Source organism: Microtus ochrogaster, chromosome 26, assembly GCF_000317375.1.
Source record: "Microtus ochrogaster isolate Prairie Vole_2 chromosome 26, MicOch1.0, whole genome shotgun sequence".
Taxonomy (NCBI): domain Eukaryota; kingdom Metazoa; phylum Chordata; class Mammalia; order Rodentia; family Cricetidae; genus Microtus; species Microtus ochrogaster.
Window position 1 is genome coordinate 14,114,458 of NC_022025.1, and position 25,354 is coordinate 14,139,811.

The window sequence follows — 25,354 nt, forward strand, 5'->3', positions numbered from 1 at the left end:
CAGATACCCCAACGAGCAGGCCCTCATGTTACAATACTGTCTTAAAGTCGTGGCTTTCATTTAAAATATCTCCCATAGGTTTATGCATTGAAGGCATGGTCTCCAGAAAGTGGCACTATGTGGGAAGGTTGTAGAAACTTTAGGAGGTAGAAGCCAGTGAAAGGAAAGCAGGATATTGGGGACATGACTTTGAAGGGACATTGGTCATTCTCATGTTCTCATTATTATCTCCTTCTCTCTCCATTACCCCAACTCCATCAACGAACTGTATAATCTTCCATGCTACCTGTTCCTGCTGCCACGATGCTCTACCAACCACAGAGCAAACGGACTAGGACTATGCCCCCTGCAGCCAGGGCAAGCACATTAGGTGAGGTTTACATACTGCTACAACCCCACACCGTGTAACCCCCATCTTCAGGGACATCTTAACTTCTCACCATTTACCCCCCCCACCTGCTCACTGACTTCTAGTTTATTAAGCATTGTTGTTATCTGGAACTAAATAAATACGGAGCTTATAAATAAATATGCAAAATAAAAACTTAGTTGGAATGCCAAGCAATGATAACACACGCCTTTAATCCCAGCACGTGGGAGGCAGAGGTGGCAGGATCTCAGTGAGCTCAAGGTCAGCCTAATCTACAGAGAGACTCCTAGGAGAGCCAGAGCTGTCACACAGAGAAATCCTGTCTTGAAAAACAAAAACAAAAGAAAACAAAAAATGGAAATTAACTACTTTACAACTGACATTGACTTATTTTAATGCTGCAATTAATGATTTTAATTGAAGTCAACCTGTTGGCATAACTAGCTCCTCTGTGTGAGCCCTCTAAGGCAGTATTTGCCCCCCCCCACATTTGTCACATCCACCTTAGGTACTCACATGAAATTCACACAGCCCGTGCCAGCTGGGGGAGCGATCCAGACAAAGCTGAGGTTGGTTGTCGGCAGGTGACTCACATGAGAAGCCACCACGCTGCACATAAACTGGTTACCAAACTGGTGGTCGGACATGATCCCTGCAAGACAGAAAGGGAGGGATGTTACAAATAGAACAAAATGAAATAGCCCTTACTGCCCACCCAAACAGAATGACATTTGATCGATGCCTTCGATCCTCTGTAACAAAACAGTTCTTTTAATGTTAACACAAGTAAAAAAGACTGATGGAAAACTCAATAATATGGAAACAACTTATTTAGAAAATAGACAAAATACTTGAAGAGATTTTGTACCAAAAAAATAAAGATAAATGTGGCAAGTAGCACACAAAAATGCTCAACACGGCTGCCAACTGCAAACCAAAACAACAACATGGCATCTACTGGCATCAGAAGACCCCAACGACATGGACAATACTGCCTGCTGGTGAGGATAAAAAATTCCTCTGTCCCTTGAGAGGACAATTTTCTCATAGAACGGAAAATACTATTACCATAACACATAGTGATTGCTGTATTACCGCTCACCCATGTGAAATGAAACTTGCATTCACAGACATAAAAAAAAATGTTTGAAGCAATTTTGTGAATTTTTTACTCAGAAGTGACTAGAAGTTATTTCAGGAGATAGGCAAAGAAATTAACTATGATACACTCAGGAAATAGTCTAATTTAGCAAAAATGGAAAAAAATGAATAAGCTATGCAAGTATATAAAGAAAACTGAAATATGTGTAGCATATATATATATAGCACAAGTTCACATAAACAACAATAGCACAATGTAATAGAGCCTGTCCACTCGCTCCATATCTATTCAGTATAGTACTTGAGATCCTAGCTAAAGCAATAAGACAATAAAAGGAAATCAAGGGGATACAAATCAGGAAAGAAGAAGTAAAACTCTCACTATTTGCTGATGATATGATCGTTTACAAAAGCAACCCCCCAAAAAATCTACCAAGGAACTTCTACAACACATAAACTCTTTGTTAATGTAGTAGGATACAATACTGATTAAAAAAAAATCAGTAGCCCTCCTTTATAGAGATGATAAATGAGCTGAGAAAGAAATCAGAGAAGCATCACCCTTTACAACAGCCACAAATAACATAAAATATCTTGGAATAACTCTAACCAAACAAGTGGAAGACTTGTATGCCAAGAACTTCAAATCTTTGAAGAAAGAAATTGAAGAAGACAACACCAGAAAATGGAAAGATCTCCCGTGCTCTTGGGTAGGTAGAATTAACATAGTAAAAATGGCAATCTTACCAAAAGCAATCTACAGATTCAATGCAATGCCCATCAAAATCCCAGCAAAATTCTTCACAGATCTTAAAAGAACAATACTCAACTTCATATGGAAAAACAAAAAACTCAGGATAGCTAAAACAATCCTGTACAATAAAAGGACTTCTGGAGGCATCACAATTCCTGACTTCAAACTCTACCACAGAGTTACAGTACTGAAGGGCCTGGTATTGGCAAAAGAACAGACAGAAGGACCAATGGAACCCTAACAAAGACCCAGTTATCAATCCTCATACTTACAAATGCTTGATTTTTGACAAAGAAGCAACAAATATAAAATGGAAAAAAAAGAAAGCATATTCAACAAATGGTGCTGTCACAACTAGGTATCAACATGTAGAAGAATGAGAAGAAACCCAGATCTATTGCCATGCACAAAACTCAGGTCCAAATGGATCAAAAACCTCAACATAAAACCAACCATACTGAACCTCACAGAAGAGAAAGTGAGAGGTACACTTGAACACATTGGCTCCAGAGTGTTCCCAGCACAGTTTGAATGAACAGAAAGGTAAGAGAATTCTGCACAAATGCAGACCTAGTGATGAGGGTGAACCTAGAAAATGACAAGAAGGGAATGGCAGAAGTCAGAATGGATTCCATTGTCCCTCAAAGCACAATTCACTGCTTCCACCATGACCTCAGTGCCCCTCTGTCATGACTGACATACAGGCCATACTTCCACCCTGACCTCCTCAATGACTGTGTCACAGCTGATGCCCAGGTCACTGTATACACCCTGATCCTCTCAATGACTGTGTCACAGCTGATATACAGGACACTGTGTTCACCCTGATCTCAATGACTGTGTCACAGCTGATGCCCAGGTCACTGTGCCCACCCTGATCTTCTCAATGACTGTGTCACAGCTGATATACAGGACACTGTGTTCACCCTGATCTCAATGACTGTGTCACAGCTGATATACAGGACACTGTGTTCACCCTGATCTCAATGACTGTGTCACAGCTGATGCCTAGGTCACTGTATCCACCCTGATCTTCTCAATGACTGTGTGTGTCACAACAGACATGTAACTCACATATAGTTGGAATCCTATTCTTGAGATATCTGAAATCTAAACATGATAATACATTTAAATTTACAGTTTTTCCTCTGTTGCATGCAGGGAACCATTTGCATGTTGAGTTTTTAATCATACTTGTAAAGGAAAAGATCTAAAATAGAAGGATCTAATTATGTAGTTTCTTAAAGAAGTGAAAGAAAATTAAGCCTCCATGTGTGTAATATATTTAATCAGTGTTTTTATAGTCATTGTTGTGGTTATAGAGAAACTGTCATATGAAACATTTCATATAGAATTTCATCCCTTGAGAAAATACTTAGAAGAGAACTTGGCTGTTAGCCAAAGTAAACGTGTATGGGTCTCCTGATCTGATATGGGATAAGAACACTAGTCTATCTACCACACAAATTCTGAAGCTTTACAAAATAAGGTTCCTGTCTTGATTTCTCCACGATGTTAAACTCTTTCCTTTTAGATGTTTTATACACATATCAGAAAAACGGAATATTCACAGACTACAAATGTCTCCATTAGCAATCAGTAGAACTTCAGTATACACAGTCCTTTATGGAGAGAGTATGACCATCTCAGTTCACTGTTGGACAAACCATTAGATTACTAGTTTATTATTACCCAGTCTTTGTTTTCTTATGAAAACTGTGGCAGGAAAGAAACCCACAGCAGCTTCCTTTATCCATATCACACCATTGCAAGGCTCATCTCATAACGTCTCTAATTATTCTAACCTTCCCTCCATGATCCCTTTTAAAGGCAGCGACACACATTTCCGTACCTTCCGGGATGTCATTTTCCCTGACATGCCTGCAGTTATTTTAAGTTTGCCACTAAACCTTGCATGAACCCATTTTCCCCTGAGGAATACTTCCCCATCTTTTCATGTGCATACTGTGGGGTCCTCAAAACTAGAACTCAGAGTTCTATGAGCCCCAATGTATAAAATGAAATTTGCATGGTCTCATAAGACATAATTTATTTGCTTCCAAAAACCACACTGGAAATTTTAACAACCAAAACAATAATCTTGTGAGAAAATGAAATGCATGTTAGGCTTTGTGGATTTGAAACACAGGTTACTCTAGCCTGGGGTTACTCAAGCCTGCTTAGTGTCCATGGTTAGTTAACAACGGGAGTCAGAGATGTGTTCCGGTTTGTTTGTTCTGAATTTCACAAAAGTTCAGAAAACTTCTGTGCATAGGAGTCAAAGGGCAAGTGCACTGAAAGTTCAGTACGGTATATGAAAAATGCACCTGCCAATCAAACAAATAAAAAACCGCAAGTATTACTTTGGGTTTTCTAAGACTTCAAGAACACTTGGTAGAATGGTGTGTCAGAAAGTCCAATAAAGTTATTGTCTTACAACTACTTAAGAAGTATAAAACTAGAATAATTGGATATGTTATATCATTGTCTCTATTTCCCCTTTGATTTCATCCTGTGCACATTCTGTAAAAGGTTTCGTTGGCTAATGAGACAGTGCTCTGAAAACCTAGTTTGGGAAGTTAGCATGTTCTTTAGAGAAAAGGAGAAAATGATCTATGGAGTTCCTTTCAGACATTCTAAAGCCTGTTAACTCAAAACAGCGCTGATTTTTACAGACTAGGCTTATTTGCCACCTTCACTGGTTCAATATACAAAACACTTCAACAGAGCTATACGGGATTTTATACACTGGAAAAGTAATCCAAGAACTTCCCTCAAACACCCTTGTTGCCTTTATCTGTGAAGCAGCAGGTCAGAAGAGGAGGTGAACAGCACACACTGAGACTGAGTTAATTTCCTAAAACATTGAAGACTTTTGCTTTCATATCTCAGCCCAAGAAACTAAAATGCTACAAATTATAAAATCATTCTGGAATTGTATGGTGATGGCCATGTTAAAGATGCCTCAAGAAGGGCACTGCGTCCACACCCTTCATCAATTATGTAAATAGAGCTTGTTCTTAACCAACTTGGCCCTTTCCTCATTCACAAGGTCACAGAGATGAGTCTCCACTCCAACCAGCACTGCAGTTACTGTCTTCTTTGTGTCTTTGGCATATAGTATTACTTTATCTTATGGAAGGGGGCTGTTGGGAAACGGTCAAGCTGAGTACACAGACCCTGGAGGCAACTGATCCTATACAGACCTGTGCTCAATACCAAGGAACCAGGGATTCTTGGTAGGGTCACTCAGTCTCTTTGCTCTTCCTCAAGAAAATGGGCAGGAGTAAAACAGGATGGCTGTGCAGATGAAAAGACTGGATGGCTCACAGTACTATGTATGCTAGCTATTATTATAATCTCCATCTTAGAGACTCAGGAACCACGACACGGTGAGTATAAGTGACTTGTCAAGAAGAGCCAGTAAAGGGCATCTAATCCAAGTTCAGCTTCTATCTTACATTGTCTGTTGGCTTCCTTCAGACATGTCTCAGCTCTGTGACAGCTGTAGGTCACAGTTGCTCCCCCGTGGAGCAAAGCCAACAGTTAGATGTTTAGAGCTACTGAGCTTGCGGATCGGCGCCCTTTCCCAAGAGGTAGTGGAACGTGCACTGTCTTTACTGACTCTGATCTGCTGGACCAATGCAAGGCTCTGCTGCCTTCTTTCCTAACTCCAAAGAGGCTCTTCCCTGAATAGCTGTGTGCTTGTAGAAGCTAGGGTGTGCTGCTTGGCCAGAAGGTATTACTCTCACCACACCACACGAGCTCCCTGTCTAGAATGATCTTACTACCCAGTTTCAACTCAATTCTTGGACCTCATCTTATTTATGTTTTATTCACAACATAACCACCAGTTAATAATACATTGCATTTTACCTAGGAAAGGAGTTATAGTTTAGGCCAAATAAAAATGAAGAGGTGTTCTGAGTCATAAACCCAAGCCAGATTGAGGACTCAAAAGAGCCTCCATAGGCTTTCTTTAAAACAGAACTACCAACTTGAGACTGCTGCCATGGTGGAGTAATGCCAACTCCAAAAACACATGCCGCCAGCCCAGGTCTGTTGTCTTTGCTACCAAAGGAATGACCATTTGCTCCATATGGATGCTTCCAGCAATACAAAACTTAGTATCTCACATCTTCATATCTCTGCATTTTCTAATCTCAAAAACATCGGGGATGAGATCATCAGGAAAACAGTAACAGCTAATATTTACTTAATCCTTAAGGATGCAAAGTTCTTGCTTTATATTCTTTTTATAAAGACTAGCTCATTCGTTCATTAGAAACCCCAAGAACTATTACCTCTGTTCCCATTTTCTTGAAGTGCAGAGAGGTGAGCTTTCCACACTGGTTCACCGTTTGATTTACTTCTGCCTTGTCACTTACTTGGGAATGACCTTAATGAAGCAAGTTACATAAACTCTTCAAGTCTAGTGACACAGATAATTATTTCTAACCAATGAAATATAGGAATGGTTACATGAAACAATTCTCATCTTAATATGCCAACTTGTATATAAAGTCACTAGGCTAGTGTTCAAGAAAGGTTGAACATTTGTTTAGAGAACTGAAAACCGAATTCCGGTCTTTCTCTGTCTCTACTACACTCACAAAAAACTCCCCTTTAAATAAGCTGCAGATCCCTCCAGCTAAGTGTGAATCCTGAGCCAAGATAGTAAATGAGAGGCAGTGTAACCACTGTTGGACCCAGAAAGGCTCTACATGTAAAGGCAGGATTTGGTTATATTAACTGTGCCTTCAGACTGGCTGGTCCAAGTGTCCCTAGCAAGGCTAGTTCTAAATAACCTGTAACTGCTTCCACATAGGAACAGCTCTATAAGGAACTGTCTTGTCAAGCATTTTATCTTTGTTGAAACTAATGACCCCCATGGCATTCTGTCATCACATGCCCAGCATCCCCAGGCACGGTGGCTCCTTTGACTCTTTTTCTCTTCTCCCGTTATGAGCAGCATGTTGCCATGGCCAGGCCTGTGAAGTGCTGTGTCATTCACGCTTTCTCCTCCTTTGTATAAGTTCATCCCGTCAAGAAGCTTTTACACTTGATCTTAGCCAAAAGACCAAGAGCCATTTAAAAATATTCTTTTCTGAGTGTTCCTATGAAATTTTGTAAAAAATATGTTATCTAAACAAAGCCCTGTTTACTTTCTACTGACGTGCTCACTTACGTGCTACAGAACTCAATCTCATTGAAGGAGCCCTGTAAACAGTAGACAGTTACTCCAGAAGGGTAAGATAAACTTGAAGAAAATACAAAAGAGCACAAACACCGTGACTGCCCAGACATGGGAAGCAGCAGAGCCTTCACCAGCTCTTACCCGGAGTGAGGGTCTCCTACTGACTATGTTTAAAGCATATCGACAGCCTCCCCCCGGGTCCACCTTATTCTGCACACTTCACTGTAAAATTCTCATGAGGAAAGTCAGATAGGGAGAAACCAAACTACATGTCTCCACCCTAGCAAAGGAGGATGAACGGGGTTAATAGTGATCAAGGTGATAGATATAGATAGATATAGAGAGATAGATAAATGATAGATCGATAGATAGATCGATAGATAGATCGATAGATAGATCGATAGATAGATCGATAGATAGATCGATAGATAGATCGATAGATAGATAGATAGATAGATAGATAGATAGATAGATAGATAGATAGATAGATAGATATTTAGTATGGGGCCCTGTACTAAAGGTCATCATCTTTCATAACGATTACCTTTACCCCTCCTGTCCAGTTGACCAGCCATCAAATCCTTCAAGGATTTCTACATCTGTCCTTCTTTCTCTTCTAACTTCCACATGATTGCCTTATTTTTTGTTTGCTCTGCTTGGACAAGAGGCTGGCAAGATGCAACTCCAGGGTTAAATCTGGACTGTATTTGATTTTGTGTAAGCTGTAAGCTGAGGGAAGATTCAGGATAATTTCTTTGAAGAAGACCATAGAAAGAAGATGTACACTTTGAGAAGCCTAAAATATTTACTATTTGACAAAGTTGTCCCATCTCTGGCACCAAATTTTTTTCTTCCCTAGGTGTGGCTAAGTCCTCCTTATCACTCACTACACGTATGAGACAACAGATCATGTAAAGAGGCTTTCCTTCAGAACTGCTTTTGGATCTTCACAGCACAGGTAATTGTTTTCCCTCATTGATTATGTGTTCTGAATTCTCCTGTACACAAAGTCTACTTATAAGTATCTAACATATTTATGAGATAACTCACTTCTGAAAAAGTATTAGAACTTATATCAATGCTGGCAAAGCAATGCAATGAAAGTAACTCTCCATGGTACTGAAGCTCACCCCTGCTGGTTACCCAGAACCTCCTGAGTAAGGTCTATATTACAGAAGAACCGCCAAATTTCTTTCATCTTTAGTCAGTTTCATGTAGGGCTGAAATAATGCTCTCCCAACCCTCATTCTGCTCCAATCGACTGTGCATGCCTTTGACACAGTCATTATAGCTCATTAAATATGCTCGCTACCCTTTCTCTCCCTTTGCAGTTGCAATCATTCAACAGAATCTGCATAGAATTGCAAAGCATTGCTTCCTAGTTGAAGCAAAGAGCAGAAGGTAGGAGACTTTTAGATTCCTTTCTTCCTTTGCTTCATGACCATGCTGAGACGACAATGAGCACAATGTGAAAACAGCCTCAGCTGTGGAGGAACAGCATGGAGAACAACTCACCGAGTATCGTCAAGATGAGTTCCGGGCTCATTTGCTACAACAGCAAAATAAGATGTATCCTGCTAACTCATCTTTTAAATACAAATTCTACCATAGTTCCATTCCCTTGCTATGCTGGTTCTTAAGAGAAGTGATTTGATCTAACTGATTTTGAACACCACCACTCCCATCACTGTTTGTAAGAGAATAACCAAACTCTATAGCCTGTTTTTGTTGTCTTCATTGTGCTACGTGTTTACAGAAAGATCCGTCTACTTTAGCACAGTCAAAGGGAAACAGAAATAAGGACCAGACGCACAGATCTAATCAGTAACAAGATGACAAAGCCAAACATCCTAGGTTTGCATTTCTTTCTCTAGACACCATGTCTTTGCTAAATTGTATGGTAAATATGGGCTTCAGGAAACTTAGATGTAAAATATGTAAAGCAAGACTACCTGCTTAGTTGGGTGTGACGCTAACATATATAAAGTGTCCAGAACAATGCCTACCATGCAGTACAAGCTGCATAAATGTTGGCTGATTACTATGCCATTAAAATTATTCTCAGTAACGAATATTCCTATCAAGTGCCTAATGACTTAGAAATAATTTTTTCCTGGTGAGAGCACTTTATTTAGTACCTCATCTTTGTTTATATATAGAATTATGGACATTAAAGAATGTTAGATTAGAACATTAGATCATGTATAATACTAAAAAGTATACTTTGAAATATGTATTATATATTTTTACCCATCAGAGAAATGCAAATCAAAGCAACTCTGAGATTCCATCTTACACCTGTAAGAATGGTCAAGATCAAAAACACTGATGACAACTTATGCTGGAGAGGATGTGAGGTAAAGGGAACACTCCTGCGCTGCTGGTAGGAATGCAAACTGGTACAGCCACTTTGGAAATCAGTATGGTGAGTTCTCAGAAAATTAGTAAACAACCTAACTCAAGACCTAGCAATATCACTTTTGACTATATACCCGAAGGATGCTCAATTATGCCACAAGAACATGTTCATAGCAGCATTGTTTGTCATAGCCAGAACCTGGAAACAACCTAAATGCCCCTCAATCAAAGAATGGATAAAGAAGATTTACACAATGGAGAACTATACAGTGGAAAAAATAATGACATATTGAAATTTGCAGGCAATGGATGGATCTAGAAAACATTACATCAAGTGAGTTAAGCCAGATCAAGAAAGACAAATATCATATGTACTCACTCATAAGTGACATTTAGACATAACAAAAGCAGCCTACAATTCATAATCCCAGAGAACATAGACATCAAAGAGGACCCTAAGAGTGATATACATGGGTCTAATCTACGTAGGAAGTAGAAAAAGACTAGATATCCTGAGTAAATTGTAAGCATGGGGATCGCGGGAGAACGTAGAAGGGGATGGTGGGATAGAGACAGGGGAATGGAGAAATATATATGACTCAACAACAACAACAACAACAATAATAATAATAAATAAAATATGTGGTATAATAAAATTTACTGTGAGTACTTAGTACTATCATACACCATGGTAAGAGATCATGTACCAGAAGAATGTGTTAGCAGAGCTGAAGACGCGGGTCATGGTAGAGCACTTGACTAACACATACAGGTAGCTTTGGGTTTAGTCCTAGAACCGAGCAAGAAACAATAGATGATGCTTGATTTAAAAAATGTACTTCATTTATTTTTCAATGTTCTCTTGTTTTCCAGACCCACGGTACTCAAGTATTTCCAGAATAAGACAATGCTATTTTCAAGAAAAATTATTTTTTTCACATGATATATACATCATATATTTAAGTTTTATTAAAATTCATGTCCTACTATTGCGGTGATTAGAATACTAAATCTCAGAAATATGCATTTCATTTTCCTTTGAATCTAAATGATTATAAATGTATATTCATAGTTCCCAGATTTAAGATAGGAATGGAACATACATCATCTTTTTAAAAACTGTACTAATCTGTGAGCTGAAGTTACATAGAGAATAGTGATTTGACTTCTTCGAGTGCTCTGGGAATTAACTGAATATGTAGTCACTTGGAACCTGACAGCCATTTTTCTTTTTGTTTTGTATTTAAAATATCCTAACCATGGTTCCCCCTCCATTGACTGCTCCCTGTACCCTCACATTCTCTCTCTCCCAGATCCACTCCTCCTCCATTTTTAGAGGCAAATTATTTGTTGAAGATAAATTGATTTTTTTTCTCCCCTATCTCTTTCATTTTCTTTATTTTTTTTGAAAATTCCATATGCTGTACAATTAAATATGATCATATTGACCCCCCATTTCCTCATTCTAACTTTTTCCATGTTATATCTAACATCCCCCTCCCTACTTCGTGCTTTTAATAATCCAGTAAGTCCAGTTAGTACTGTCCACCCATATATGCATGGGGGTGGAGTCACCCACTGGAGCATGGGAAACCTACCATCACTAAACCCTCTAAAAACAATGGTTCTCCTTCCTATCTGCAACTACCCACTGACAGCAGCTTCTCTGTAATGGGGCAGAGCCTGGAAATCATCCACCCTGTCTATGTCAGACTTCCAGCTAGCATGATCTTGCATAGATATGGACAGATAACCACAGATACTATAAGTTTGTGATTACACTAGTCATGCAATATCAAGAAATTCTCATTTCCTCTTAAAAATGAATCGCTTCTTTAAATCTATTTTTCACTGAATTCCATGTATTTATCCAAATGATCATTTTCTAGAATAAGGCATCTTTTAAGCTTTATTAACAACATTTTATCTTTAATGTAATTCTATGATCATGTATTACACCATTTTATTATTGTTAAAGCATAGTGATTTGAATGAGAAGGGCCCCAATATGCATTCATATGTTTGAGTACTTGATTTCTAGTTGATGGAACTGCTTGAGAAGGATCAGGAGGCTTGGCCTTATTAGATGAGGTGTGTCATTGGGGGTGGGCTTTGGGGGTTTAGAAGTACTTGTCACTCCCAGTAAGCACTCTCTACCTCCTACCTGTACATAATAATGTAAGCACACAGTTAGTGCCCCAGAACCATGCCTCACTGTTTACTGTCATGGTCCCCATGGTGATCGGTATGGACTCATCCTACTTAAGCCCAAATGAACACTTTCTTCTTTTACAAGTTGCCTTGGTCATGGTGTTTGTCACAGAAATTGAAAAGTAACTAGGACATAAAGTAAGCATAACTTCTAGATAGTCTTTGAGGGAAGGAAATTTAAGTTTAGATTATGGATTATTTTATAATACACAAATAATTCATTGAGAAGACAATCACCCACTTTTATAAAACTACATATATATGTATATATATAATAATCCTTTATGGTTGGAAATAAAATATAAGGAATTTAAAATTTTAAGATCAAAATTATAAGTTGTATATGTTAGAATATTACTATACATACAGATAATTTACAAAGTAGGCTTAGAAATTCTGACACATTTAGCTTTATCTGTCAGTTTAGCAAAAACAAAAAACACAATTTTACAAGCATCGCAAGCAAAAATCAAAGCAAGCAGAACCTGCTAAGCTCCTCGCAAAGAAATGTTACTAAGAGAAAAGCACAGTCAGAAAAAAAGTGCGGCTAGAGCTACCGGAAGAAATTCAGCAGGCCAGAGGTGAATTAAGGGACTAAGATATTTCATGACAGATGTCAGGTCCTCAGTTTATCCTCCAGCGTCAAGAAGGAGATAGCAAGAATAGTGACGATGAAGTAAGAGAAGAAAAGGTTGGACCAGAGTTATCCACTCTACCTTCCCAGGGAGTGTCACAGAAAGTGCCAGCAGGTGTCTGAAGCTGGCCAAGAAAGTTACACGCTGGTCTGGCTGGACAGGATGCTGGATTTCTGCCAATAAGAATTAATCATGTCTTTTAAGACAACGGGAGGCTAGTTAATGCACAGATATTTAAAAGTCCAAAGCAAGTGACTGTAAGCATCATGACAGAAGGATAAACTGTTCTGTGAGTTTAATAAGCTATTAGATAAATTTTGAGACGTGTTTTGAAAGAAGAGCAGATCATCTCAAAAGATAACATAGATGCTGCCTGAGAAATGACACCCAAGGTTGACTCCGGGGTAGCATATACGAAGACAGGCATACTTATCCATTTGCTTCTGTATCCATATGCACTGGTAGGAGGTTCGGTCACACTGCCAGAACTCTCAGTGGATGATTTATGGCTTATGTCAAGAGCTCCTTAGTGAACCCACAAGCAGAGTACAACTCAGCACACACACCAGGCAGATCCAGGGGTGGAAAACAAGCTTTGAAGTACCAAGAAGAGGAAAATACAACACCTGTTTGTTCTTCCCTAGCCAGTCATCAGGAGACAAAGAGAGAAAAGCTACTTCTTTAGGGCTTGGGTGAGCTTTTTATTTCATGTTTTACATTCATCTCTGACAACATCATTGGCATTTCTAACATACTGACAGCTGTAGATGGAGCAGTGAGCTGCATCCCACCACCCAGCTAGCTTTACCCAAAATAATTACATGGAAACTGTATTCTTTTAAACACTATTTGGTCCATTAGCTCTAGCCTCTTACGGGCTAACTCTCACATCTTAATTAACCCATTTCTATTAATGGGTATAGCACCACAAGGTGGTGGCTTACTGGGAAGGATCTTAACCTGTGTCCACCTTGGAGAGGAGAGTTATAGCGTCTGCCTCACTTCCCTTCTTCCCAGCATTCTGTTCTGTCTACTCTGTCTATCTAAGCTGCTGGCCTATCAAAGGCCAAGGCAGTTTTTTTTAATTAACCAAAGAAAGCAACAGGTAGACAGATGACCCTCCTCCATCAGACAGCTCTTGTCAGTAGTATCTGTTCAACTTCTCCAATCTACTTCCATATCACTTGTGGTTAACTTGGCATGATATGCATTATGGATGTGCCTGGTTGGTTTTCAGTATTGTCTATAGAGTAAACAACTGGACTGGTCCCGTGGTAGCTTCTATCTCTGTCTCTTTACATGGCTGAGCAACCTTGGCATGGTTATTTAGATTCTCTAGACATACTCCATTTTCACAGGGGTATTGGAAAGCTTGCTTTGGTGGGGTGTTCAACAAACTGTTTCACAAATCCTAAGAATCAGTAATGGAGCATATGATAAGTGACTGCTTCTTTCTATCTATCTATCTATCTATCTATCTATCTATCTATCATCTATCTACCTACCTATGCATTCATCTATCTATCTGTCTGTCTGTCTATCTATCTATCTATCATCTGTCTATCTATCTAATATTGGAATATGATGACTGGCTATATATATATATATGATATTTCTTTGTATTTTAATAAATAAGGCTTGTCTAAAGATCAGAGAGTAAAACAGCCCCCACTGGCCAGCCTTACAGACCAGGCAATGGTGACACACACTTTTAATCCTAGTAGCCATACTAGTTTGCTATAAAAACTGCGGGGTAGTGGTGCACACTTTTAATTCCAGCCCTGGAGAGTAATATAAAACAGGAGGAGACAGCTGTCAGACAGTCAGAGATTCCTGAAGGCAGGATAGCCATTTCAGATTGAGGTAGAGGTAAGAGCCACTGGCTGACTGTTTTGCTTTTCTGACCTTTAGATTGAACTCCAATATCTGTCTCTGGGTTTTTACTAATTGTGATATAATGGCACCCAAACATTTGGCAAGAATTTCCATATAAACCCTGAGAAAAGTTTTTTTAAAAGGATTCTAGACAGACACAAAAGAGTCAAGCATAGCTTCTTGGTAATGATCTTTTCTCGGTAAGTTGTTTGCTGTTGGCAAGCAGAGTCACGGCTCCTTTAAGAAAGGCTTTCTGACTCAGCGTTATCACCAAAAACCTTGTAGCTCTTTTAAGAGGCTCTGCCACATACTTAAATGGTGTTTATGAACATCCAGTGATATGCTTCTTGGTGGTGGCAAGGACCTTGAAACTCCACAGAGTTATGGCAATAAACATGACTCCCACCAGTAACTCTGCCATGAAACTAGATTCTCAGAAAGCTAATGAATAGGTGGAGCCCACTGCCAAAGTCACAGCTTTAATCATAGCCATGCTGCTTAGCAGATTTAACACTCATATGCTCAGAAAAAGATAGAGATATGCTGTAAAGACAGAGTCAGATGAAAAACAACAATAACAAACCTCTTCATTGTTTATAGTGTTTTAAAAAATATATGGAGGCTTGTGAGAAAAAAGAAAAAGGATGGAGAAAATCCTTTAAAAAAAAAAGAAATAGAGTAACCAGGCGTGATGGCTCATGCCTTTAATCCCAGTACTTGCGAAGCAGAGGCAGGTGGATCTCTATGAGTTCGAGGCCAGTCTCTGGTCTCCAGAGTGAGTTCCAGGACAGTCAAAGATACACAGAGAAACCTTGTCTCATAAAAACAAAAATTAAAAATAAAAATGAAAGAACTAGAGTAAGGAAAAAACACCACATAAAGATGGAAAATATACAGAGAGTCTGGATACTGTATGTTATTGTGTTGTCTTTAAATCATTTGACTGCTGAGGAAGGAGCAACAGCTGTTAAAAAGACATTTGATTAGAAATGCTGCCGGATGAATCCAGCATATATATTTTGAAAGTACCTTGACTTCAAAACTTAAGTCAAAAGATATGTTACTTTGGAGAAGAGGTTTTGCTTTTGTTTCCACAGGAAACAGGAGGCTGTGGATTCATTCTGGGTTAAGAAAAATAAGACTTGATCAAGGAAGACCCCCTAAAAACTCTGACAGTTGTGGATGGCCCAGATAATCTAACATTTCAGAGCACCTCTGCTGCAGTTTCCTCTGAATTCTACATCCCAGAACAGTTTCAAGACTGCTGACTGAGATAATTTAGCCTCACAGAATATTCCAGTCAGGACTTGACCATAATCCAGTCAGTAGGAAGTAGCCTAGAAAGCTATACCCACATTTCCCAAAAAATGGATTATGATATTTGTCTTTGTTTAGAGTGTTGGTAACAAATTTTTATGGATAATGGTCAGGAAAATAGCTAAACAAAGTACACTGGATTCCAGGTTCTTATTCTGAAAAGAAAAAAGGGGAAATATTGTTGGAGAATGCTCTTGTACACTGTAAAGAAGTTTCACTTGTATACATAGCCAGGCAGGAAGCATAGGCAGAGTGGCCAGACTAGAAGAATTCTGGGAAGAGGAAAGGCAGAGAGATGCAGTCACAAGCCAGATACAGAGGAAGCAAGGTGAGAATGCCTTACTGAGAAAAGGTACCAAGCCACATTGCTAAACATTGACAAGAATTATGGGTTCGTGTAAGTTATAAAAGCTAGTTAATAATAAGCCTGAGCTAATAGGCCAAACAGTTTATAATTAATATAAACCTCTGTGGGGCTGACAGCAATGGGACCAGGCAGGAGAGAGACTTTCATTTACAATGATTTGGCTTGTCACGAGGGTCTTTCCTTTTCCTACATCACAGCTATTGGTTTAATCACTTTGTTTAAACACCTTGTTTAATCACTATGGTTACAAGCCACTATAATGTATAAGACACTAAGGCAGCAGTACCCTAGTGGCTATTATGCTTTATTACAGCAGATCTTGGCAATAGTCTGAATATCTTGTTTACTAGTGACAACGATGTGGTAGCTAACTGGCCTCAGCAATGAACGCTAACCCTAGACAGGGAGGAGCTTTAGACTTTTTATTACAAACAACGAAGGGCTAAACACAGGCTTCCTCAGAGGATACAGAAAAGTGACTGGAGGGAAAATAACTACATTTGATAGTTTTAACTTTTCATGACTGCTGAGCAGGCATTGAAAAATGTAGGAAATTCTGGTTCCCTTTAAAACTGTTATTTTTTTTTAAGTAGAGAAGATAACTGAAATTAAATACATTGTTTTCATGCGTAAATGATGCATTATTTGTACACTGTCTTCAGGGTTGGGTTGATGCAGTGGGTCACAGTGTCAGTCTCTTCATGAGGATGTCCTGCTCACATGGGATCTCCATACATGTCACATTTGATACCAGGATTAAATATAATTCAAGTTGATTGTATATTTTTTTAAACAACGGGAACATTCAATTTCTTCCCATTTCTAATTAGGAAGAAACTTGAACTGCTCATAAAACCTAAAATAATATTCCTAACTTTGCTATTACATCAAATACTTAGGAAACTTATCCAAATTTGAACAGACAGAACCTAGAACACAGTGGCAGAGATTTCGGGGACTGTCAGCTCATGCAATAAAGAAGGGTGATACAGGCATCACACTGAGGGCCAGGTACCAACATAGGAAACTAATAGGAGTGCCTGAAGTTTTGAAATGTGTACAATGATAGCAATAAACATTCCTCAAACTCCCATGAACAAAATATCAAATCTACGTAAATAAACAATTAAACTCCATCCTCCAAAGGCATTCATGCAATCACTTGTTTTATTGGCTTTAAATATGCATGCCTCGCTGTAATAAACTGAATTGGGCATATGTCATTCATTATATCCTAACTATAAATGGAAAAATTTAATATTCTCCAGATGTTTTTAGCAATAGAGGTATGCAATTGATGATGACAAGACTAGGGGAAAAAAAAAACCTCCGAATAACTTTGCACAAACTTGCAAGACACTTAATATTCATCCTATCAAGCATTCTGTGAAAAGCAAATACATTCATACTTCTACACTGCGCTCCCTGAGGAGTCAAGGTATTTAAGGTTTTATTTAATTACAATGTGTAGCCAGCCAATTATTAGGTGGAGTGCGGCAGTGAACAGAGTCACACTGTTTTATGGGTCCTCTGGTAGCACTGAGCTCTAAATGTTTAGATGCTGCCAAGTGCCTAACAAGGGACTTAAGGAACTCTTAGGTGAGGAGGGAGCGCTGGAGAAACAAAACCAGGAAGGACTGACTACAAGTTTTGAGGCTTATTATATGACCTGCACTTTGCCTACCAATAAATCTTCACAACAACTTTATGAAACACCTCCACAGGACAACAGGACTTGCCAAATCTGGCCTTTGAAGACCAAGTACACACATCTCTTCTTATGGCTGAATTAGTGGCATCAGACAGGCATCTTGAAGTTAGTCACGATGGGAAGCCTTCCACCACAGAAACTCGCAGACATGGCAGAGGGGGCTTTTTTTTCTCACTGGAAAGCTGGATCTTAAAATTCTGCTCTCAAATCACTAGATACAGGCATAACACACATAACATTCACTGGACCAGAAGGGGAGGATAGAGTTCAACAGTCTGTTTTGATAAATTTAGTAACTTCTTTGTAAACACTGTTCCCTTACAGGAAGAAGACAAGAAACTAGACGCAACCTCAGAGACCCAACAATAGAGACTGATGAGCAAATATGAGACATAAAGTGTGTTACTATGAGCAAATATTAGTATCTTCGTGCAATGCCACGAAGCCATGGCCTTCCACTCTAATCTACTTTACAGGACAATTTCCTACAAACATCACAGAACATGCAATGAATTTAATTCAACCACACATGACAACTGAAACTAAAGCTAAGATGCTAACATAATATGGGCATCCCTAAATTCAAACTATCTTTTCTCCATTTTTCTATCTTCTGTCCTTAAAACATCTAAAGATTTATCTATTCATTTGCAGGTGTATCATACTACAGCATGCAGGAATTGACCTCCAAACATGGGGTTCCTGGGATTGAACTCTGGTCATCAGCCTTGGTATTAACTATCTTTATTCACAGTCATCTCACGGAACTGTCTCATTGGCCCTCCTCTTGTTTTCGAACAACTTTATTGAAATATAATTTATTTGTCACAGAGTTTACTCCTTCGCGCGCAAAGAACCATGCACATCACCTCATTTCATTCTTCCCCCTCTCTCCAGCATAGCCGAGTTCTTTTAACTTAAACACATACATGGTGCAACTCAAATCAACCAACTGATGTGGGATCCCCCTCTGTATGCTGTGAATATCATTGGTTAATAAGGGAACCCCTCTGGGCCTATAGCCAAGCTATAGGGGAATAGAACTAGGTGGGGAAAACTAAGCCGAATGCTGGGAGAAAGGAGGCAGAGGCAGAGAGATGTCATGTAGCCCCTCTGGAGACGGAACTGAAACTTTAGCCAGTAAGCCACAGCCATGTGGCAAAAACACAGATTACTAGAAATGGGTTAAATTCATATGTAAGAGCTAGTCAATAAGAAGAGCTAGTTCCAGGACAGGCACCAAAAACTACAGAGAAACCCTGTCTCGAAAATCCAAAAGGAGAAAAATAAAAGAAGTCAACAAAAATTGAACTGAAATTTTAAATTAAGCACATTTCTAAAAAAAAAAAAGATGAGAGCATTCATAAAGAATTAGATACCAAAAAACTGAATAACCAAAAATAAATAAATTCCTAGAAACATACAAATAGCCAGTCCAAATCATGAAGAAATATGTAAATTGAACAGGCCAGTAGGAAGGGGGGAGAAACAAAGGAAGGAAGGAGGGAGGGAGGGGGGGAGGGAGGGAGAGAGCAAGGAGTCATTAACAGTCTCAAACAGAGCTCAGAACAAGATACTGCTACACAGGTCAATTCCACCAAGACACAGAAAACACGCTGTGATGGCTAGATTTATGTCAACTTGATACAAGCTAAAGTCATCTGAGAGGAGGGAACCTTGGTTAAGGAAACGTCTTCATAAATTGGGTTGTGGGCAAGCCTGTAGAACATTCTCTTAATTAGCGATTGAAGGTGGAGATCCCAGTTCATTGTGGGTGAGGCCATCCCTGGGCTGGGGGCCCGGGCTTCTATTAGAAAGTAGGCTGAGCAATTCACGGGAAGCAAGCCAGTCAGCAGCACTCCTCCATGGTCATTGGCTCCTGCCTCCAGGCTCCTGTTCTGACTGCCTTCAATGATGGACTGAGATAAATAAATGCCAGCTCTCCAAGCCGCTCTGTGCTCGTGGTGTTTCTTCACAGCAACAGAAACCCTAGCTAAGTCATACACACTTCAGTTTTCCCAAACTCGTTCAGAGAAACTGAAGAGGGAACATATACAGGCTTATTTTATGAGTCCAGCTTACCCTGACACCAAACCCAGACAAAGGAAGAAATCTACAGGCCAATGTCCCTCAGCAATGTTACACACAACAGTCTTCAGACAACATACAGGACAGGAATTCAAGAACACGTTAACTTCTTAATCCCAGCATAAGGGAGACAGAGGCAGGCAGATTTCTGTGAGGCCAGCCTGGTCTTCAGAGTGAGTTCCAGGCACCAAAGCTACACAGAGAAACCCTGTCTCGAAAAACAAACAAAAAAGAACACATTCACCTTGACCAAGAAAGATCTATTTCCAGACGCATAGGTTGTTCAACATACCGACAAAAACATCCTCACCACATCAGACATATAGAAAGGTAAACAGTAAAATCCAACATCTATACATAATAAAACAAAACAAAACAAACTAGGTATAGACTGAATTTAAGTCTCATATAAATGCTCTACTTGAACATGGTGGCTTATGCCAGTAAAAACAGTATTCAGGAGCTGAATCAGCAGAATCACCCTGAGTTCGGGGCCAGAGTGAGACCCTGCCTCAAAACAGAGTCAAAGGAGCTAATCACTTCTAACAGCTCACTTAACTTAAACTCAGGACAGGGAGGGCAGGGACAGCCGCCTCACTGCCGCTACTCTCTTTGGTTGTATAAATTGTATTTTTTTAAAAAAAACTTGCACTTTTATTCCAAAAATTAGTTAGACCCTAGTAAATCCTTTACATAACCAAAATGAATATTTTACTAATTAGTTGATTGCTCTTATTTTTCATATTTTAAATAAAAGTAAAGGCATTTGTAGGCTTGGCAAACATTGGGAAATACAGTAACCAGGCATAACTACAGTAAAACATGAACCTCAGTACATGTATACTATAAAAGAGTGCATTCATTACGCACTAACATAAAATACACCTCAAAATGGAAGTCATAAGATATGACAATGATAAAAAGAAACATAGAAGCAGAAACTCTAAGGTCCCCTTCCCCTTTTCCTATGGATCGTTTTTGTCTGCTTCCTGTGACAGCTGCTTCCTGTGATGCCTGCACAACCTCATTCCACCCCCCAATCTCATCCTTCTGGGCAAAGAACCAAAGGATGCTTCTAATTATCTAGAGAAGGAATTCTTAGGGATGGCCAGTTTGCCCTGGTATGTCAATATCATGAGCCAAATAAAACAAGGAGACACATAAAATATATTAGCTTAAAACAAAGTATATAGAACAATGGGCCCTGCGAAGGGCAAAATGAAACAGATTCAGACTCAGGACCCAAAGTGAATAGGTGCTACTTAACAGTGGCAGAAACTGAAGACATGGCAGCTCCGTTTACCTGAAGAGACTTAACGCAACATCGCTGTGTGGATCTTGTTAGGAAATAAATGTTATTTATGGGTTCTCAGGGCAGCACACAGTGGTTTTAAACTATGAGGCATTACCTTCATTTAAAAAAGGAAACTTGATAAGCCAGACCATTTCTATCTCCCAGTTTGGTGATAGTCCCCCCAAATGTCAGCCCTTAAGAGAAGGATGACTTCATTACAGTGCCTCGCTGAAAGAGAACAAACTCACGCGCAGGCTTGTTATGTGTCCTTTGGGCAAGAAATATGAAGACTCTGTGCTGCTTTTTGTTTGTGAATATATTTTATAAGGCATTTAAAATGTGCTAGACCCACATACTGGAGCTGACTATGCAATTACTATAATTAAGTAAGGAAAGAATAAAAATTTAACTAGGAATACCCCAAAACCCTATAAGGAGTATCAGTATTTCTTCAACTGAAACACTCAAGAACATCTGTGGTCTACAGTTTTCACCTGTTAATGTTAGATGTAAAGCCACCCTCGGTGGTGTTCCTGAGTTGCAATATTTTCCTCTGTATCATCCTGAAATTTAGTCTCCCCTTAGCACGAGGCAGCTATGATGTGTATTTAATAACCAAGAGAAGTAGATATACGCTTGGTTTTATTTCACGGAGAAGGAAGACGGGGGGAACGCGATCTACCAAAATGTGCACGCATCAGCAGCCGCCTAATTCATATTCTAAACCAGAGTCAACCCTGGGCAACACTGTGAAGCCAGCCAAACCCATCTGCTATGTCCTCCCTCCTCCCCTTTCAAAGCCTTTCTTCCTCCTGGCGCCAAGTGCCCTCCCACTCAGTCCAAGTGCCTGACAGAATTCAAAGCTCTGCTTCGAGAAAAAAAAAATGCCCCTCCCCAAAGGCACCCTGAGGCCACCTCCATGCATAAGTGGGCTGGTGCCCCACAGGGACACAAACAGGGAGCAGAGCCCACATCTTCAGCCCACAGGGAGCAGGGAGACATTGCCTGCTTCTATAGCCTGGGGCACATGGAGCTCTTTCTAACCCGTGAAGTAGAATCGGTAAACAATTCAAAAGTCACCCTCAAACTGGTCAAACTAAATGTTTGGTAGAACCATTGGCAAGCCAAAGAAAGATTTAAAGTCAATACTGGTATTTTTTTTTCAACTCACAAACCACTTGAGTATATACAGAAAGATTTAAAAGGCAACATATTGTTGTCTAAACCTACCTGCACATCAAAATAAACTGAACAGATTGTACTAAATTTGTTACTAAAATTACACAGAAACCAGACTAAAACCTGTTTCAAAGTTGCCATCCTTATAGTTCCAGAAAAAGCCTGACAGCCCTACACTGACCATTATAATGTCATTACAATGACACAGAACGCTAACACCTTCCCATGCTTGCCTGGCACAGGATGGAACTCAGTCAAACCAAAGTCTCTGGCTCAGGCGTCTGAGTTTTTCTTTTGTTCTAGATTTTCTTTATGAATTTTGGGGTTCTGCTGAGGAACCTATTCATGTTCCTTATGATCAATATTATTTCCCACGGATCTGCCAGTGTACCACTCACTCAGATTTCCTTATTATCTTTTGTCATATGAATATGATCTCACTAACTTCTCATGCATGTTATTTACATGGTGTATCTTTTCCCATCCTGGTACTGAAAGCTTGTATTTTCTCTGTGTAGGCTGTACCTCTTGTGACAGAAAATATTTAGGTCTTGATCTAATAATCTCTGCCTTTTTACTCGGAGTAGTTAATGTCTTTATATTTAATGTCATTTTTATATAGTTGGGTGTGAGCTAACTATTTTTTACTTGCCCTTTCTAAGTATGGAGATTTGGAAGTACTAATAACACTATATGCTTTGTGATGTGCAGAGTATAGGCCTTAAAGTTATGAAGCAAAAACTGTGAAAAGCTAGGTATAATGTAGCACAATAAATAATTTAAGCTTATATTTGCTGTTTTCTTATAACCTATCAAAAGCCATATATATTTGTGTTATGTAGTGAACTTTGATCAGGATACTAATATGTATTTATTTTAATTTGCATCTGTATATCCTATAATACACGATGAATTAATTGAATAAGCATAAGGTTTTCTTGCAATCCAGGACTAAATTTTATGTTCATTTACTTGTATAGCATATTAAGTGGATTTTTTTTTTTTTGGCCTCTCCTTTTCCCCCTTCCTTTTTTTCTCCTCTGCCCACCTCCACCAGGGACTATTGAACTTACAACTTTCTTCTTGCTTGGCAAGCACTGTACTGCACTACAGCCCACCCACCTCCATGCATTTCTGGACATGGACACTGCTTGCACAGGTTTCTTCGTGTTTAGAGACATCATTGAGCCCCCCACTGTTTCTGACAAGAAGGATGCAGCTGTGTCTAACATGCATGCTTTTCCATCTACCACTTGAAGATTGCCTTCGCCTTTGGTCTCTGGTTGACAGCATCTCTACACGTAAACTCCTTTCATTGGCCATCTGCTAAACTTCTTGGCTTTGCAAGCTATTGATTTTCATTAAATGGAGGGAATTTAGGGTCATTATTATTATTACTTTGGCATTTCAAGACAAGGTTTCTCTGAGTTCTGGTTGTCCTGGAACTTACTTTGAAGACCAGGCTGGACTCAAACTCACAGAGATCCATTGTTTCTGCCTCCTGAGTGCTGGGATCAAAGGACTATGTCACCACCACCCAGTCTAGGGTCATTATTTTTCAAAAACATATTTTATGTCTAACTCAATTTCTTCTTTTCATCCACCATTTTCCCTCAGACCTCTAAAGATTTTTCTCAAGCTATGTGCTATGTAGTCCGCAAATTAGATAATTCTTATTATTCTGTCCTACAGTTTACTGTCAATTTCTTATGTTGTTTCTAGTAGACTGAGAGCTCCCAGTGAAATACTCACTTCAGCTCCTACAGGCGTCAGCTGTAGAATTTCCATCTGCCTCCTTTATTTATTTTTAACTTTCTTTTTATTCTTTGTGTCTTTCACATCATGCATCTCCATCCCATTCATTTCCCTGTCCCTTCATATCTCCCCTATGCCCTTGCAAATGCCCCACTAAATAAAATAATAAAATGTAAGAGAAAAGAAACAAAAGGAAAAATCAGTTTCATCATAAAAGCTGCAGTGTAACACAGCAAGTCACTCAGCAAATTATTTTATCCATGTGTCTTTACTTGCAAGTGTTCATTGCAAAGAGTCATCGGCCTGGTACGAGGCCTCTGGTTTCTGCTACACTACAGATGCTGGACCCTCACTGGGATTCCTCTTGGATACTCTTTTTTTGTCCTGTGTTGTGGGGGTCCTGCCACTTTGGGTCTGCGGGACCTGCCCCTTCATGTGCTCCCATAGATCATAGATGGAGTGCATACTGAAGTTGGGCAACTCATAACCCTTGTTCTGGGCCTGGGTAGTTACAGGATTGGTCAGCCTGCTGGATTTCCCCTGTCCTCACTACCAGGGTGAGCTCTCCAGCATTGCCCAGGCTAGCTTATTCTGTCCGGCAAAGAACAAGGGGTGGGGCCAGCTCTCCTGCTTTCACGCTCTCAGGGTCGGCTCTCCCACACCACCACCAGGGGTAGCTCTAATGTGTTGCCCAGGTGAGGTGTAGAAGCCTCTCTCTCGAGTGCTGCAGCTGGTGAGGGCCAGGACAAATTCTCCCCCGTGTTGCAGCCAATGAGGGACAGGGCCAATCTATACAACCCCATCTTCTTGGTATCAGGAGTCACAGACATCAACACAGGCTGCAGCTCTATCGAGAGCCATGAACCCAGACTTGGGACCCAGTGGCAGCCCAGGCCTAGATGTGACCATGGCCCTGAGTAGCAGTCCAGTCACCAACCTCGGCCCGCTCGTCATCGCTTTCACCTCTTCAGATACGCCTGTATCCACAGGACATGAACCATTCTGTTTCTCTCTCTCTCTCCAGCATCCATTCGCTTACCACAATAGTGCCTGGGGCAGACTGGCCCAAGCCTGCCTGTGGGTCTTTATGCTCCACTCAGTTTCTCACCGTGCTGGGCAGGACCACACTTCCTCCCCGGTCC

General features: G+C 39.8%; 1 protein-coding gene across 5 annotated transcripts in view; it reads right to left on the bottom strand.

Moving 5' to 3' along the window:
• The window catches only part of Reln (reelin), a 441,277-nt gene that overhangs the window by 312,622 nt on the left and 103,301 nt on the right, over positions 1–25,354 (bottom strand). For all 5 annotated transcript variants that reach the window (XM_026784681.1, XM_026784680.1, XM_013350437.2 and 2 more), the window contains exon 3: positions 887–1,022. In XM_026784681.1, the coding sequence (XP_026640482.1) occupies positions 887–1,022 (136 nt within the window). The remainder of the gene's footprint in view (positions 1–886; positions 1,023–25,354) is intronic.